Source organism: Sarcophilus harrisii, chromosome 4 (assembly GCF_902635505.1).
Source record: "Sarcophilus harrisii chromosome 4, mSarHar1.11, whole genome shotgun sequence".
NCBI classification, from domain to species: domain Eukaryota; kingdom Metazoa; phylum Chordata; class Mammalia; order Dasyuromorphia; family Dasyuridae; genus Sarcophilus; species Sarcophilus harrisii.
The window spans coordinates 361,351,262-361,368,567 of NC_045429.1; the positions used below are offsets into that span (position 1 = coordinate 361,351,262).

At 34.2% G+C, this 17,306-nt stretch overlaps 1 protein-coding gene and 1 long non-coding RNA gene across 2 annotated transcripts in view; both read left to right on the top strand.

Moving 5' to 3' along the window:
* LOC116423713 overlaps positions 1-2,924 on the top strand; it is a 39,747-nt gene extending 36,823 nt beyond the window's left edge. The window contains exon 4 of the long non-coding RNA XR_004234217.1: positions 2,520-2,924. This is a non-coding gene — a long non-coding RNA (uncharacterized LOC116423713). The remainder of the gene's footprint in view (positions 1-2,519) is intronic.
* An 8,473-nt stretch (positions 2,925-11,397) lies between these two features.
* LOC100921257 (olfactory receptor 10Z1) lies at positions 11,398-12,336 on the top strand. Its single transcript, XM_003767884.1, has one exon. It carries the CDS (start codon positions 11,398-11,400, stop codon positions 12,334-12,336), a length of 939 nt encoding a protein of 312 aa, XP_003767932.1.
* The last annotated feature ends 4,970 nt before the right edge of the window (positions 12,337-17,306 follow it).

The following is a 17,306-nucleotide window of genomic DNA, read 5'->3' on the forward strand; positions in this document are numbered from 1 at the left end:
TTTATGCATTGGCCTATAAATCACAATATAAAGAGATTATATTATCTCTGAACAACTATCAGATTTTATGTTGTTTACTTATTTTCTGCCAGATTTTCCTCACTTCAAAATTTTTGTTCCAAATATTTTTATCTTATTTCCTTAGAGACATTCTCTAGTAGATTTTTCAAAATCTACTAATTGCTTTTAAATTCTGTATTGAAAGTTCTTATTTCTAATTTCTCTGTTTATGAACATATTTTCTCCTTTGACAATCCTGAAAGTTTTTCCCTGTTCTTACATGCTCTCTAGGGAGTGGTTCTTGTCTTTTAATAGATGTTATCAATTTACTTTATGGCATAATATAGTTTTTAAGAGAGTTTTGAATTCTTTTTGTGGTTTTATTCATTTTGCATTTTGTGTTTAAGATCCTCTTTGTTCATTTATTTGTGCTTGTATATTGATTTCTTATTGAGGCTTCTTCTTTTGATACTCTTAGTGTTTTTTTTTTCTTTTTGTTGTTCAGTCATTTCAATTGTGCCTGGCTCTTTAATGGAATGTGACAACTAGGAGCCAATTTTATGAATTTAAAAAATGTGTGTTGATGACTTCATATTTCATTTCTTATTTAAGAGATTTATTTAAAGATTTATTTAATCTTATTTAAAGATTTTCTTGACAAAGATAATAGAGTGGTTAGCCATTTCCTTCTCCAGCTCATTTTGTAGATGAAGAAACTGAGGCAAACCAGATGAAATGATTTGCTCAAGGTCATACAGCTAGCAAGTAGCTGAAGCCAGATTTGAACTCAAGAAGATGAGTCTTACTAATTCTAAGTCCAGTGCTCTATCTACTTGTCATCTAGTGACCCCCTTTTTTTCCTATAAATTGTTTTCTCCTTTTATCCCCTTTACTTGTTCTCTGGCACCTGTGCCTTGTCAGCCTCATTCATCACTCCGAATAACTTGGGGGAAAGAAGGGAGAGTGAAACTAGTACCAGCTGGCTTTCAGCATCTTTTCCTTCAGGCTTGATAATACTGCAGTTGCTGGCACCTTACACAATGTTCCTTCTTATTTTCTTATTTCATTGATAGTTAGGAAAAAGAAGTATTTTCTGCTTCTTGTCATATGGGGGACATGGAGTTTGGTTGTTCAGACAGAATTTTTACAGCTGTAGGGGATCCCAACACAGGTCCTGAGACATAGATATGTTGGTATTGTATGTCCTGATTTATTATGTGGAGAAGGCTTAATAAGTGTTGTACTAAAGATCTTTCTATAGAATATCATAAAGTATTTTTTCACCTTGTCATTGTTTTATCATTTTGCATTTTCCTGTGGATTTAGCCATAATTATTTTTTCATTTTTCACTAAATACTAAAGGTTTGAACAGGTTTGCAGAAAGTAGTTGATCTTGCTGAACGTTTCAACTATGATTTTATATGTAATGAAGGTATTATATACTACATGTTCATGTACTAGATATGTGGTAATAAATACTTTTACCACATTTACTTACAGTATTTACATTTATGATGCAGTCACATGGGAAAAAAAAATCTGGGCAAAGGGATTTGAATTAGGTTGGAGTGCAATATCTAATTTAAGCCACTAGGTGGTAACCTAACCATTCTTTAATGATCCATACCTATATGGATCTATTGCTATTTTATAAACTGCAAAATTTCCACTGGTCTCTAGAGTGAATTCAATCCTACAAATGGGGTTCTCTTTGTAATCCTCCTTCCATTCCTCCCTCCAAGATTTTAACTTGCTTTTTACCCTTTTGCCTCAGAAGCTGCATTTTATCTATCCCCTAGATGTAGTCTTGCTCTAAGAAATGAAATATAAAGTCATCAACACATTTTTTAAATTCATAAAATTGGCTCCTAGTTGTCACATTCCATTAGAATTCTTAACACCTTCCCAATTTCTCCTACCTACTCCCAGACCTTCGTGATTGTCTGGGCTATAGCTCCACCATCCAAAAACAGAAATGGAATATTGTTTCTCTATAGATCAAAAAGTGTAGCTTTATGTCCCTACATAGGGTTAAAGAATCATGAAATTGGAGGAGATCTCCAAGGTCCTTGAGTTCAACTTATACCCCACCCCAGCATCCCTGACATATTAATGTATTTCTTTCCCCAGAGCCCATTTCCGTTCTCTGCCAGCAGCTGTACCATAGAGCTGCTCACATATAGTTCAGTATAAAAGCCTTGAACTCTGATTTTTTGATTAAGTCCCCACTACTTAGAGATCAGCTTCCTCTTATTTATACCCCCTCCTACTTCCATCCCCCATCCTCAGATATAAGGTCTGTACATACCATTTTCATTAGGCCCTACCTATATTCTGCACAAGGCTGTCTCACAAGGGATAAATTATGCACTCAGGCTGAGAGTAGATTGATTGGTGCACATACCCAGCCAATTCCTGTTTGAGATGACTGCTGTGATATATATTTCTTCTCTTTCTTAGAACCTGCATCCTTTTTAATGGGAGATAACAAAATTTATTGTTTTATGTACCCATTCAGTTGCTCAGAAGAAAAAGGAGAGAAAGAGCCCATCTCCCTTCATTGACCTAAGTATCATTGTACATGATGTATGGAGGCTTAATAAGGAAGCAGCCCAGGGAACAAGGCTTAAGGTGGTGATTCCTTGGAGATTAACCAAACAACAGTGCAACAAAGAATGAAGACTCTATACAGATACTTCTTCCAGTAAGACTACATTAGAAATGAGCAACAAAGATGGGTATGCTATTCAGTGTTGTGATAATATTCTGCTTATTGCCAATCTCCTTTGTTTAGTGGTGTTTACAACAATTCCCCAGAGAGTACAGAAAGCTAGGGGCTGTATTAAATAAAATTTGATTCTACTTCAGAATTAGTAGGTTGAACTATGGGAGAACTGACATTCACATTATCCTGCTTATCCTTTAATAAACTTTTATAGCTTTGTAATTTTTTTCTCACTCATTTACTTACTTGTATAATCTTACAATTTAAACATTAATTTGTTAGTTCATCAAGCTAACACAATAAGGTTAATTTTGTTACAGATACAATCCATGAGCTGAGCTACATTAATGATGACCAGTCAGTGTTAATTGGTCTTATGAATAAGAAATAACTCCCAGTTAACATCCTATTCTTAAAACATTCATTGTTCAGTCATGTCTAACTCTGTGATCCCATTTGGAATTTTCTTGGCAAAGCTACTGATGTGGTTTTCCATTTCCTTCTCCATCTAACAGGCTTAAGTTACTTGCCCAGGGTCACATAGCTGGTGTCTGAGGCTGGATTTAAACTCAGAAAGAAGAATCTTCCTGGATTTTAGACATAATACTTTATCCACTGTGCCACCTAGTTGCCCTAGAAACAATTATAGATAAGGAAGATTTGAGAATTAAAACCCACTCTTTCAGTATAATTTTACCCTGACCCATAAGGCACATAAATTCACTCAGGAGAAACGGAGTAGGAAACCAAACATCTGTATGAGGCTAGTATTAGCCAGATGTCCTATAAGAATATGTTTGAGGCAGTCTAATATTCAGTCTACATGCACATACCCTTTGATCCAGCAGTGTTACTACTGGGATTATATCCCAAAGAGATTATAAAGAAGGGAAAGGGACCTGTATGTGCACGAATGTTTGTGGCAGCCCTTTTTGTAGTGGCTAAAAACTGGAAACTGAATGGATGTCCATCAGTTGGAGAATGGCTGAATAAATTGTGGTATATGAATATTATGGAATATTACTGTTCTGTAAGAAATGACCAACAGGATGATTTCAGAAAGGCCTGGAGAGACTTACACGAACTGATGCTGAGTGAAATGAGCAGGACCAGGAGATCATTATATACTTCAACAACAATACTAGATGATGACCAGTTCTGATGGATCCAGGCCATCCTCAGCAACGAGATCAACCAAATCATTTCTAATGGAGCAGTAATGAACTGAACTAGCTATGCCCAGAAAAAGAACTCTGGGAGATGACTAAAAACCATTACATTGAATTCCCAATCCCTATATTTATGCACACCTGCATTTTTGATTTCCTTCACAAGCTAATTGTACAATATTTCAGAGTCTGATTCTTTTTGTACAGCAAAATAACGTTTTGGTCATGTATACTTATTGTGTATCTAATTTATATTTTAATATATTTAACATCTACTGTTCATCCTGCCATCTAGGGGAGGGGGTGGGGGGGGTAAAAGGTGAAAAATTGGAACAAGAGGTTTGGCAATTGTTAATGCTGTAAAGTTACCCATGTATATATCCTGTAAATAAAAGGCTATTAAATAAAAAAAAAATCAGTCTACATGCACAGAAAGTAAATATTCTAGTGAAATGGATAAGTGGAGAAGAATTCCAGAGTTAACTAACAATAAGAAATTCTTGCTAATTGTTATGGTCTAATCATGACATGGTTGTATAGATATAGAATGACCCATCCCTTCAATTGTAAATACTGCCTCTAGCAGTGTGGCCCCAATCTATTAATATGATTAAGCAATTTGTGTTTACTGACACTGAGAAAGGTAATTTATATATACATGCTTGCTTTTCCAGAGCTCAGTATACAAAAAATAGGACATTTTTGTACATAGTTGTCAGTTTGTAATAGTAGGTAGGAAGCTTACTATATTTGGAACCAGAAAACCTGGGTTCTAATTCTGATGCTGCCTTTGCCATTAGTATTGATTTTTTGATTAAGTCCCCTTTTTGACTATCAGGTATTTTTATCACTAAAATAAAGAAATGAGTGTGCAATCAAAATGGTGGAGTAAAGGTAGAGATTAATCTGAGTTCTCTCAAATTTGTCTCCTTCAAAAAACTTTAAAGTAATCAATCAAAAACAATTTGAGGCAATATAACCTACAAAAGGTCAAAGAGAAACAAATTTCCAGCCCATGACTACTTAGAGGGTCAGTTGGAAAGGTCTCACTGAGATATGAGTTGAATACAGTTTAGGTGGCAGAGTCAGGGCAGGCAGCACCTAGTAAGCCAGAAGAAGGACTAGGCAGTAATTAATATGGTGATAGTAGTAGCTTCCAAAGCTCTCGGTTCCAAGGCAGTAAGGAGGTCGGACAACTGATCAAAAGAAGATTACAAGGGATATTTTGCATTTTTTGAAAGTAAAATTCTGCTGCTTTAACCCATATGTGGTTCTAGGTTGCAGTCCCAGGGTAAAGAAGAATACAAGCAATAGTATTCTAGCAAAGTATTCTAGCATGGATACTAGCAGAGAATAGTAGCAATAGTGGGGATTCTGATTACTGTTCCAGGAAAGAAAAGAAAGCTAGTGGTAGTTCATTGATTAGAGCACAGGCCAAGAAAACAATGACCATCACTCTTCTTAGATCATACTACTTTTACAAAGCTTGAAATAGCTTTAAAATAGCAGCATGAAAAACCTGTGCTCTCTTCACCTCAGGAAAAGCACCCAAATTTGACATAATGTTAAAAATAGAAATATAGATTGTAAAATTAGCAAATAGAAACAACAAAAAGAATCTGATTACAGCAAGTTATTATGGTGAGAGGAAAGATCAAACCACAAACTCAGAAGAAGATAACTACAGGCAAAATATCATGGAAAACTATGAATAGGTCTCAGGGCCAAAAAAAAAAACAAAACAAAAAAAAAAACTTCCTAGAAGAACTCTAAAAAAAAATAAAAAAATAAAAAAACCACAAAACAAAATAAGACTGGTAGATTAATTGGGAAAAGAAATGACTTCCCCCCCAAAAATGAAAAATTCAACTACTTGGTAAAGAAGGTACAAAAATTTACTGAAGAAAATAACTTAACAACCAGAATGGGCCAAATGGTAAAAGAGGCAGAAAAACCCACTGGAGAGAACTATTTAAAATGCAGAATTGGCCAAATGGAAAAAAGATACAAAAATTCAATGTTGAATGTAATTCTCAAAAAATTAGAAGTGGATTAGTGGAAATTAACGACCACAAGATATCAATAAACAAAGAAAATTTAAAATAATGAAACAACAGGAGAAAATGTAAAATCTATCATTGAAAAAGACAACTGACCTGGAAAATGGACTGAGGAGAGAATTTAAGAATTATTGGGATACCTAAAAGTCATGATTTTTAAAAATAGCCTAGAGTTTTTTTTTCAAAAACTATTAAAAAAATATATCCTGATAATCCTAAAATTAAAAGATAAAATAGAAATGGAAAAAAAAATCCACTGACTGCCTACTGAAAAAGATCCCAAAATGAAAACTCAAGAATAATGCAGTCAAATTTCAGTTCTTAAGTCAAGAAAGAAATGTTCAAGCATCCAGAAAGAAACAATTCAAATATTATAGAGTCATAGTTAGGTAATATTGATTTGATGGATTCTACATTAAAGGATTGAAAGGGCTTGGAACATACTATATTCCAAAGGGCAAAGATGCTAGAATTACAATCATGAATTGCCTACCCAGTGAAACAGTATAATCCTTCAGGAGAAAAAAAAAAAGAATGTTTATTGAGATTAAGCACTTTTAAACTTTTTTTTTTTTTTTTTTTTTTTTTTGTGAGAAGGCCAGAGCTGAAAAGAAAATCTAATTTTTAAATACAAGTCTCAAGAGAAGCATAAAAGATAAACAGGAAAGTAAAACCATAAAACGGTTTATATTCCTATATGTTAACTCTTAAGAACTTTATCATTCTTAGGGTAAAGGAGTATACTTAGAGAAATAAGGTCAAGGTTCATGTTGAATATTATTGAAATCTGTTGTACAAGTTGTACAAGAAACATACTTGAAACAAAGAAGCACTCACAGAGTAAAGGTAAGTAGCAAGAGCAGAACCTATTAAGCTTCCTCTGAATTAAAAAAAAGAAAAAAGAAAAAAAGCTTGGTTAGCAAACATGAGACAGAGTGCATCTAATTCAAAGAGAAAAGCAAGGCAATTATATCTTGCTAAAAAGGTGCTGTAGACAATAGCATTAATATCAATTAATTAATAGTGATTAATATAATAATTATATTGATTGTAACTATATTTTGTATTTATATAATATATTATTAATTAATATAATTTATATCAATTATTATATTATAATAATATATAATAATTAATATTAAACATATACGCACCAAGTGATATAGCATCCAGACATCTAAAAGAAATGTTAAATAAATTACAGTAGGAAATAGTGATAGATTCTACATTAGGAGGAGAGCTCAACTTTACCCAGTTGAGTAAACTGATACTCAGAACCACATAACTATAACCAAAATAAATGAGAGAAATTTAAAAAATGAATAAAATGGTAGGAAAGTTAGATATGATAGACCCATATGAATAGGAATAAACAGAATAAACTTTTTTTCTCTCAGTGGTACATGGCACCTTCATAAAAACTGAGCATGTCTTAGATATTAAAAACCACAGAACCAAATACAAAAAAACTAGAAAAATTAAGTACATCATTTCAGAACATAATATAATAAAAATTACATTTAATAAAGTGCTATGGAAAGTAGATTAAAATTAATTGGAAACTATAATCTAATCCTAAAAATGAGTAGATCTAAGAACTAATCACACACACACACACACAAAAAAAAACAGTAACAATCAATAGTTTCATTAAAAAAAATGACAACAACAAGAGATAATACACCAAAATTTATGGGATATAGCCAAAGCAGTACTTAGAAGGAAAGTTATAACTTTAAATGGTTACATTAACAAAATAAAAAAAGAACAGACCGATGTTTTGGGTATGCAACTAAAAGAACTAGAAAAAATGACAAATTAACAATTCCCAATTAAGCATCAAATTGGAAACCCTGAAAATCAAAAGAAGGATTAATAAAATTGAAAATAAGAAAACCATTAAATTAGTTAATAAAACTAGGAGCTGGTTTTATGAAAAAAAATAAATAGACTACTGATTAATATGATAAAAAAAGAAAATAAAAACTACCTAGATCAAAAATTAAGAGGGTTAATTCACTACTAATAAAGAGGAAATTAAAACAATTCTTGTTATTTTATTGTATTATACTGCAATAAATTTAACAGTCTAATGAAAAGACTCTATTTACAAAATCATAAAGTGACCAGATTAATAAAAGATTGAATAACCCCATTAAAAAAAAAAAAGAAATTGAACAAGCCGTCAATGAGTTCCTGCAAGAAAAAAATCCCTAGAATTAAATGGTTGCAAAAGTAAAATCTACCAAACATTTAAAGAACAATTAACTCCATTACTATTTAAATGATTTGAAGAGAAAAAAAAATGTAAATGAGTCTTACAAAATTTCTAAGCTAGGAAGAGCAGAAATAGAGAAAGAAAAATATAGACCAATTTCTTTAATAAATATTGATGCAAAAATTTTACATAATATTACTAAGAAGGAGATTATAGCAATATTTCATAAAAATCATACATTATGACAAGGTAGGATTAATACCAAGAATGCAGACCAAGTTCAATATTTGGGAAACTATTGGCATAATTGACAAAAAACCCCAAAATCACATAACTATTTCAATATATGTTAAAAAAAAAAAACTTTTGACAAAATATATAATATTCATTTTTATTAAAAAGCACTAAGACAAAAGAATAGAGCTCTCTCTAAATCGATAAGTAGTATTTATCTAAAAACCATTAACAAGCATTACTTCTAATAATAGAATAAGAGCTATAATAAGAAAATAAGATCAGTAGTAAAATTAGGATTCCATTATCATCACTATTATTCAATATTGTATCAAAAATGCTATCTCTAGCAATAAGAGAAGAAAAAAAAGAAATTCAAGGAATTAGAATAGACAATCAGGAGACAAAAGTATCAAGCAGGAGACAAAAGTATCACTCTTTGCTGATGATAACTTGATATACTTAGAGAATCTGAGAGAATCAACTAAAAAACTAGTTGAAATAATTACAACTTTAGCAAAGTTGCAGGATATAAAGTAAACCCATATACATTATCAGTGTTTCTATATACTACCAACTAAATTGAGTAGCAAGAGATAGAGAAATTTCAGTTAAAATAACTAAGTATAAAATATTTGAGAATCTACCTGCCAAGACAAACCTAGCAACTATGTGAACACAATTACAAAACACTTTTTTGTGCAAAAAAAATTAAATCTGAAAAATTGGAAAAAAATATTAATTGCTCATAAATGAGATGAACCAGTATAATGAAAATGACAACTCTTATCTAAATTAATTTACTTATTCAATGGCATACCATTCAAACTGCCAAAAATTATTTTATAGAACTAGAAAAAAAATAACAAAATCCATTTGGAAGAAAAACAAAGGTCAAAAATATCAATGAAATTTATAGGAAAAAATGTGAAAGAAGATGGCTAACCCAAACCAAGATCTCAAAATATATTACAATGCAGTAATTATCAAAACAATCTGGTACAAGCCAAGAAATAGAATGGAGAATCAGTGAAATATATTGGGTCCACAATACACATTAGGTAATGACCACTGAAATCTGATATTTGATAAATTCAAAAGAAGTTACTTGCATGAAGAACATTGAGTCTATGCTATATGCAAATCAGTTAAATGAAGAAGAGATAGCTTAAAGGGAACATAGTAGTTATTTTCAAATATTGAAAGTATGTGATTGGGGGATTAGCCTTGCTCTCCCTGAATGCTAAAGTAAGCAATAGGTGGAATTTTATCATGTTAGTGCTATGGAAGCAAAAATATTTCTGAACAATTAGAGCTATTCAAAAACAAAGAATGGGCTCCTTCAAGAGTTTGTGAATTTTCCCTCAAGAGAGTCCTTCAGCAGAGACTAGGTGATCACTTTATTGAGTATGTTAGAGCCAGATCTAGTCAATTCTTATTTCTTTGTATATCCCCCTTTGTATATTCCCCCTTTCCCTGCAGAATAATCCCTAATAATCATCAAGGTTCTAAATTCCCTCTGGGGAACTAGAGAGTCCTCAGAGAACACATTTATTTGGCTGGCAACTGATATAGGCTCTAACTGAGACTAGAGACGTATGAGGAGACTTTACTACCATATGGATATATGACAGCCCTGCAAGAACAGTAATCCTTGAGATGATGTCTCAGGCCCACCTTCTATGCTTAGAAGTAGTGGTGGTCATGGCCAAAGAGGTATTAGAATGAGCAGAAAACGGAGGTAAGCAAAGAAGCTTCTCTCAGAGTCCTAATGCAAATCATGGTAAATTCTAGAGCAATGTTTCCCAAAATAATGTGAATTTAGAATACTCTGGGCTTTAAATTCATTGGTAAAACTGGGAAATTCTGGTCTGGAGAAACTGGGCTCATGGCATATTTTGGGGAGTAAAAGGGGTTAAGGAAATTTTCAAGAAAAACAAAAGCAATTAAATTTATTTTTAAGTAAAACGCTGCTACACAATCAGTTTGTGTTTATGCACATATTATTTAATATTCAATGTTTTGGGAGGACACGATCAAAAACATAACAATGTTCTTATGGGCTCACCTTTCTAAAAGATGGAACTCCAGGGTCATAGGGTCTTGATGAGAGAGATCTCATGGGTGATCTAATCCAACCATATCATTTAATAACTTAAAAAAAAAAAAAACAAGCTCAGAGAGGGGTCTAAGATTACATAAATAGTAAAACAGCAAGAATTCTAATCCAGATTATCTTATTCCAAAATCGGGGCTCTTACTGGCTTTTGACACCGTTTGGAAGAATATTTATTCAAGAGGCATTCAAGAGTTCTGTACTGGGGAGTCAACAGCTCTGGGCTCTCAGCCAACTTGGGCTCTGGAGCCCCCTCAGATTCTTTCTCTCAGAAAGCAAGGGGATAATGATCTCTGCATCTCCTTCTCCCCTTATTTTATCATTCTTCCCAAAGAAAAAGAACCAACTCCATATCACTGTAATGTATTTAAACTATGGTGATGAACAATTGCTTATTCTTTGTGGGTATCCAGGAAAGCAGAATAATAAGGTGCAAAGGGTATGATAATAATAATAGTTGTTATATTGTAGTCATAAATTCTGTTTCTATCTCCAAATCTTGTGTGATTTTCAGCAGGTTACCCTTTGAATTCTGGTTTTCTTATTTGCAAATGAAAGAGTTGGGTTAGATGCTTCTAAGAAAATTTTTATTCCTAAAAAGCCATGATTCTAGTTCTGTGGCATAAGTCATTTGTGTGTGTCTGGGCATTTGTATAAATGAGTTGGAGTATGGCTATATGCCTATTTGTTTTACATAAAAAATAACAACCTAAATTTAGGATAATGTCTTAGAGTTTTAGGACTCCACAGGATGTGGGAGGAAAGATTCCCCAATTTCTTTTCACAGTAAATCCCCAGCTTCATTGGCAAGCTAGATACCCCTTACAAAGTGCACTCAGACAACTGAGAAAAGCCTGATCTTTCTCCTCTTAGGATGGGACTGTGCAACGAAACCACTTGGAGGAATTTTGTCTTCTTGGGCTTCTCCAGCTTTGGGAATCTGCAGTTCCTGCTCTTTGCCATCTTCCTCTTCCTCTACCTCATCACCCTGACCAGCAATGTCTTCATCATTATCATCATCCGGTTGGACAGTCACCTTCACACTCCCATGTACCTTTTCCTTTCTGTGCTCTCCTTCTCAGAAACCTGTTACACTCTGGGGATCATCCCTAAGATGCTTTCCAACCTGGCAATTGGGAGTCAGGCCATCTCTTACGTGGGTTGCGCTGTGCAGATGGACTTCTCTGCCTCATGGGCCTGCACTAATTGCTTCCTCCTCGCAGTGATGGGCTTTGACAGGTATGTGGCCATCTGTGCCCCGCTCCATTATGCCAGCCGCATGCACCCTACTCTCTGTACCCAGCTAGTTGGTACTTCTTTCTTTAGTGGGTATCTCATAGGGATGGGAATGACGCTAGTTATCTTCCGACTCCCATTCTGTGGTTCTCATGAAATACATCACTTTTTCTGTGATACCCCTCCAGTGTTGAGCCTGGCCAGTGGAGACACTGGCCTGAGTGAGCTGGGAATCCTTATCCTCAGCCTTCTGGTCCTCCTTGTCTCTTTTGCACTCATAACCATCTCCTATGTCAACATCTTGGTCACCATTATGAGAATACCCTCAGCAAAGGGGAAACAAAAGGCCTTTTCCACCTGTGCTTCCCACCTCACTGTGGTCATTATCCATTATGGCTGTGCTTCATTCATGTACTTGAGACCCAAGGCTAGCTATTCCCTGGAGCGTGATCAACTCATTGCTGTCACCTATACTGTTGTGACTCCCCTCCTCAACCCCATTGTTTATAGTCTGAGGAACCGGGCTGTACAGGCTGCTTTTAAAAATGCCTTCCAGGGGAAACTTCTGGGAAAATGATGAGGGCAAAGGAGGCAGCCTAATACGGTAAACAGAAAGCTGAAGATGGAGTAGGAAGAAAGATTTTTTAAGAAAGAAGTTTTTTCTTCCTCTTACCCCCCAAAACTTGTACATTTTAAGTATTTAAAAATGTTTATTGGATGGAATTACTGAATCTGAATCCCAACAATGAGACTTAATTTCTATGTCACTATGGCTATCTAACTTCTCTGTTCCTCATTTGACTCATCTGTAAAATGGTGATAAAAAATACTTGTACCAGGGCTGATGTGAGAAAAAGCTTTGTAAATATTAAAATGCTAGAGAATTGTAAGCTATTGTGACCTTTTTTTGCGTGTATGTGTATGTGTGTGTGTGTGTGTGTGTGTGTGAAGTTCTAAGATTCTCAGTATTTCATTATTAGCAAAGAAACTCAGAAATGCTTTCAGGGGTGGTAAAAAGGGAAGACCTAATGAACTGAGAAGGGACAGCCTTCCTCCCTTTTGGGAAAATGCAACAAGATCAGGGCAAAAATCTCTCAGAAGCATTTGCCTTGATGAATCACGCAGGAGATTTCTAACCTGTAGTGTTTAGAATCTAGACCACATAAAGGAGGGAAAAGAATATTCTGCTCAGCCCTCCACTAGCACCATCAAATCTGAATACTTTTCTTTTTTTATTAAAGTTTTTTTTAAATTTTCAAAACATATGCATGAATAATTTTTCAACACTGACCTTTGCAAAACTTTGTGTTCCAAATTCTCCCCTCTTTCCCCTCATCCCCTCTCCTAGATGGCAAGTAATCCAATATATGTTAAACATGTGCTATTCTGTAAGCTATTATTATGGAATGCCTGAGTGGATAATTTTCTCAGAAGGCTGGGCATATCTGCAAGATATAAGCCATTGAATTTTCTGGGACTCAGGCAATTACTGTTTTGCTCTTTATTTGCTCCAAAGGAGAGTAGATTCCTCTCTTGATTGCCCTTCTAAACTCTTGGCGTCTGTTTGGAGGCAGTGTGATGCAGAAGAGAGAACATTAGGTCTGGAATCAGAACACCTGGATTAGAATCTACCATCTGTGTGACCTTCGGCAAATCACTTAAATTTCTGAACTATAGTTTCCCCCTCTGTAAAATGAGATGTTGGAATAAATAAGAAGGTCTCTTTCTTCTTCTAAATGCACACTCCTTTGACTTAGAATGGAAAGAGGCAAAATGCTTATATAATAAGCCTCATCACCTTTATTCAAATTCTGGTTCTGATACTAAAGAAACTGGATGACCAGGGGCAAATTATTTAATCTTTGAACTCTTTTCCTCACATGCAGAATGAGGATGATCATACCTGTGGCACCGAAGGCAGAGTTGTTCTGAGAATTAAATATGTATAGTTCTTTGAAAATCTTAAAGCATGAAATACATGTTGGTTATTGTTATTCATCTTTATTTTCAGTTTCAGTCACACAATATCTCCCTGGGCTTCCATTTCCTTATATATTCAATAAGGGGAATAGATAAAATAATCTCTGAGGTATTTTCTAGCTTTACTCTCATAATTAGATTTTCTGTGGATTCTACTACTATTTCATGTGTCATGCTGAGTTGCATAGGAGATAATAATCCCTCTACCCAACTTCACTCATCTCCTTTCCAATATTCTTCTACATTCAGCCCCATTCCTACGATAGAAATTCACTCACTGTCACTGAATTGATTCTTGGATTCTCACCCTTAAGACGCTAAATTCCTAATAATTAAGGATTATTTAAATAAAATCTTAAATGATGCTTAACCTCTCTAAAGTCTCTTTCCTCACCTATATAATATAGGACCTAGACTAGAAGATCCAGAAGGTCTGTTATTCTCTCACTTTTTATGTCATAGTAGGAGTGATATGGGACAACTAGATAGTACCATGGAAAGGGCACAGGGTCTGGAGTCAGAAAAAAAGTTCAAATTTGACCTCACATACTTTCTAGCTGTGTGATCCTATGCAAATCATTTAATTCCTGTCTGTATCTAAGAAATGACAAACTCCATAGACATTTAGTCAGAAATGACTAAACAACTGAACAACAGCAAAGTACAGTATTGTGGACTAGATTTAGAATCAGAACATAAGTTCAAATCCTATAAAATTCAACTAGGTGGCACAGTGAGTAGAACACCAGGCCTGAAGTCAGTAGGACCTGAGTTCAAATGTGACCTCAGACACTTAACACTTCCCAGTTGTGTGACTCTGGGCAAGTCACTTAACCCCAATTGCCTTAGCAAACAAAAGAAAAGAAAGAAAGAAAGAAAGAAAGAAAGAAAGAAAGAAAGAAAGAAAGAAAGAAAGAAAGAAAGAAAGAAAGAAAGAAAAGAAAGAAAGAAAGAAAGAAAGAAAGAAAGAAAGAAAGAAAGAAAGAAAGAAAGAAAGAAAGAAAGAGAAAATTATTGTTATTGTGTGATTCTGGAAAATTCAAATAATTGCCCCATGCTTCATTTTTTAAAAAAATATTTCTTTAATAGTATTTTATTTTTCCAAATACTTGCAAAGATAATTTTCAACATTCAATCTTGCAAAATCTTATGTTCCAAAATTTTCTCCCTCTTTTCCTATCTTCCCCTCCTCAAGACAGCAAGCAATCTGAAATAGGTTAAACATGTGCAGTTCTTCTAAACACATTTCCATATTCATCATGCTGTGCAAGAAAAATCAGATCAAAAGGGAAAAAGATGAAAAAAAACCCAACAAAAATGTAAAAATGTTAGGCTTTGATCCACATTCAGTCTTCATAGTTCTCTCTCTGGATGTGGATGGCACTTTCTATCACAAGTCTACTAGAATTCATGCCTCATTTTCTTTACCGTAATATAATAATATTAAGTTTGATAATGTCTAATGTCTTTTTCATTTCTAAATTTATGATCTTCTGTCCTTTGTCCATTTGTGGTGCCCATGTGTATGAGAGAAGGGAAAAGAGAGAAAAGCAGAGGGATAAAGCAAAAGATAAATAGAAGAGTGTGAGAGAAACAGAAAGACAAAGACAGAGAGACAAGGAAAACCTTTAGGTTGAGATTTTATATCTTTCTGAAAGATAATATCATCCAATTGAAATGTAAAACAGGGATCATGGAAACATTCAGCAGAAAGCCAGAAGGAAAGCTTCAGCACTGGGATCTCAATCTGTAGGTCCATTACATTGTTTATAATGTGTAATATAAACTTGGAAGCAGAAGACTCAGCTTTGAGTTCCAGAACCATGGTTTACTAGTTATATAAGCACTGGTAAAATATTTTTCTTTTTTATACTCTTCCATTATTTCTGGAAAATGAAGAAATAATACCTGTTTGCTTATTCTATATGATTTTGGGGATGATAAAATGAAACCATGTGTGAAAGTATCTGGTAATTTGTGAAGTACTTCAAATGCAGTAGAATGATATGGAGGATGAAATCAGGACTTATGAGATGAAATGATATGTTTTGTCTCTGAAAACATCTCCCTTTGGAAGATAAGAATATGACTTTACTCTTAGAATCATAAATTGAAGACTCTTAGGGACCTTAAGGAGCACTTGGTCATCTAACCTCTCATTAGATGAGGAAACTGAGGCTTAAAGAAGGAAACTTGTTCAAAGTCATTCAGGTATTAAGTCATAGAGCCAGGGTTCTATCAATTTTCTGATACTACGTTCAGTGCTATTTCTATCTCACATGTTAATGGTGACATCAAAAATATCTTCTTGATGGGGTATTTGGATTACTCTTGGACTGTTAACTCATTGATATGTTATTGAAGATGACTGGTTCAGTGATGACTCTTTTAGATTTGTCTTAATTCCTTGGACCCAGACCATGATTTGGCCAAAGACAGGAAAAAAGAGGTTTTCCTTTCTATTTTCCCCCTTATTCAGCTTCCTTTTGTATTATCTCCTCCTCTGTTAGATTATAAGCTTCTTGACGGCAGGAACTTTCTTTTTTCTAAGTGTATCCTTAATACTCAGCACAATGTCTGGTACATAGTAGGTATTTAATAAATGATTACTATATTATTGCATTATACAAGGAATCCCTCAGCCTCAAAGAAAGAAGGCAATACACAAAGACACCAGAGTCACACAACTATTAGTAGGTAATAAGTAGTCAAATCAAAGCTGCTTCTACCTCTAGTATCACATCACATTCTACAAAGGACTGGTACAATCTACCGGACTTAGTGTTATCCCCAGATTTGGGGTTTCCATAAAGGGAATTTTGCTAGAGATTTAATTTCCTTCCCTTTGGAGATCATTAGTAGATGCCAAGGTCCAAGTTTGTGCCTTTACATCTGGACCATTCTTCTTATATTTCTCTCCTCAAGTCTTGGTTTGAGGACTTTATAGAAATTTAATTCTTTCCATGAATCAAGGAACTGAGTGCTCTTCAAGGCAACCTCTTTGCTTAGGAAGCTAGATCCAGAGTTTGAAGTAGAACTTCCTCTATTCTCTCTTAACAAACTGAGGCCAGGAATACCTATTTTTTCTAGTTGCCTCTAGCTTCTCACATATTTCTGGGGTCAAAGGGTTGCCTTGTGAGTAGGCAATTTGGTGAGACAGGCTTATCTTCTACTAAGTACTTTAATCTTATTTTGGCTTATCTTTAGTTCTTCCAAGATTTGCTTGCTCTATTTTATAGGCCCCAAACTAATAATCTCTAATTACTTGAATCCATCAATTATCTACAGTGGGCTATCAATAGTTCAAGGACTTTTTCACATTACGTAAAATGTCTTTAATCATATTGTAGTATCATTGGGGATGTTTCCACCTTCTAGAGGAAGTTGTTTTTAAAGATAATGATGTTTAATTTTATTAATCCTCATAAGATTCCTCTAGGTCACACTGTCTATAATAATACTCAAGTGGCAAAAGCAAAAAATGTGTTCCAGTATTAAATAAAGATTATTAGGTGATTATATTATTATGATTATTATCCATTAATTCTGGAAAGCACAAAGACTCAG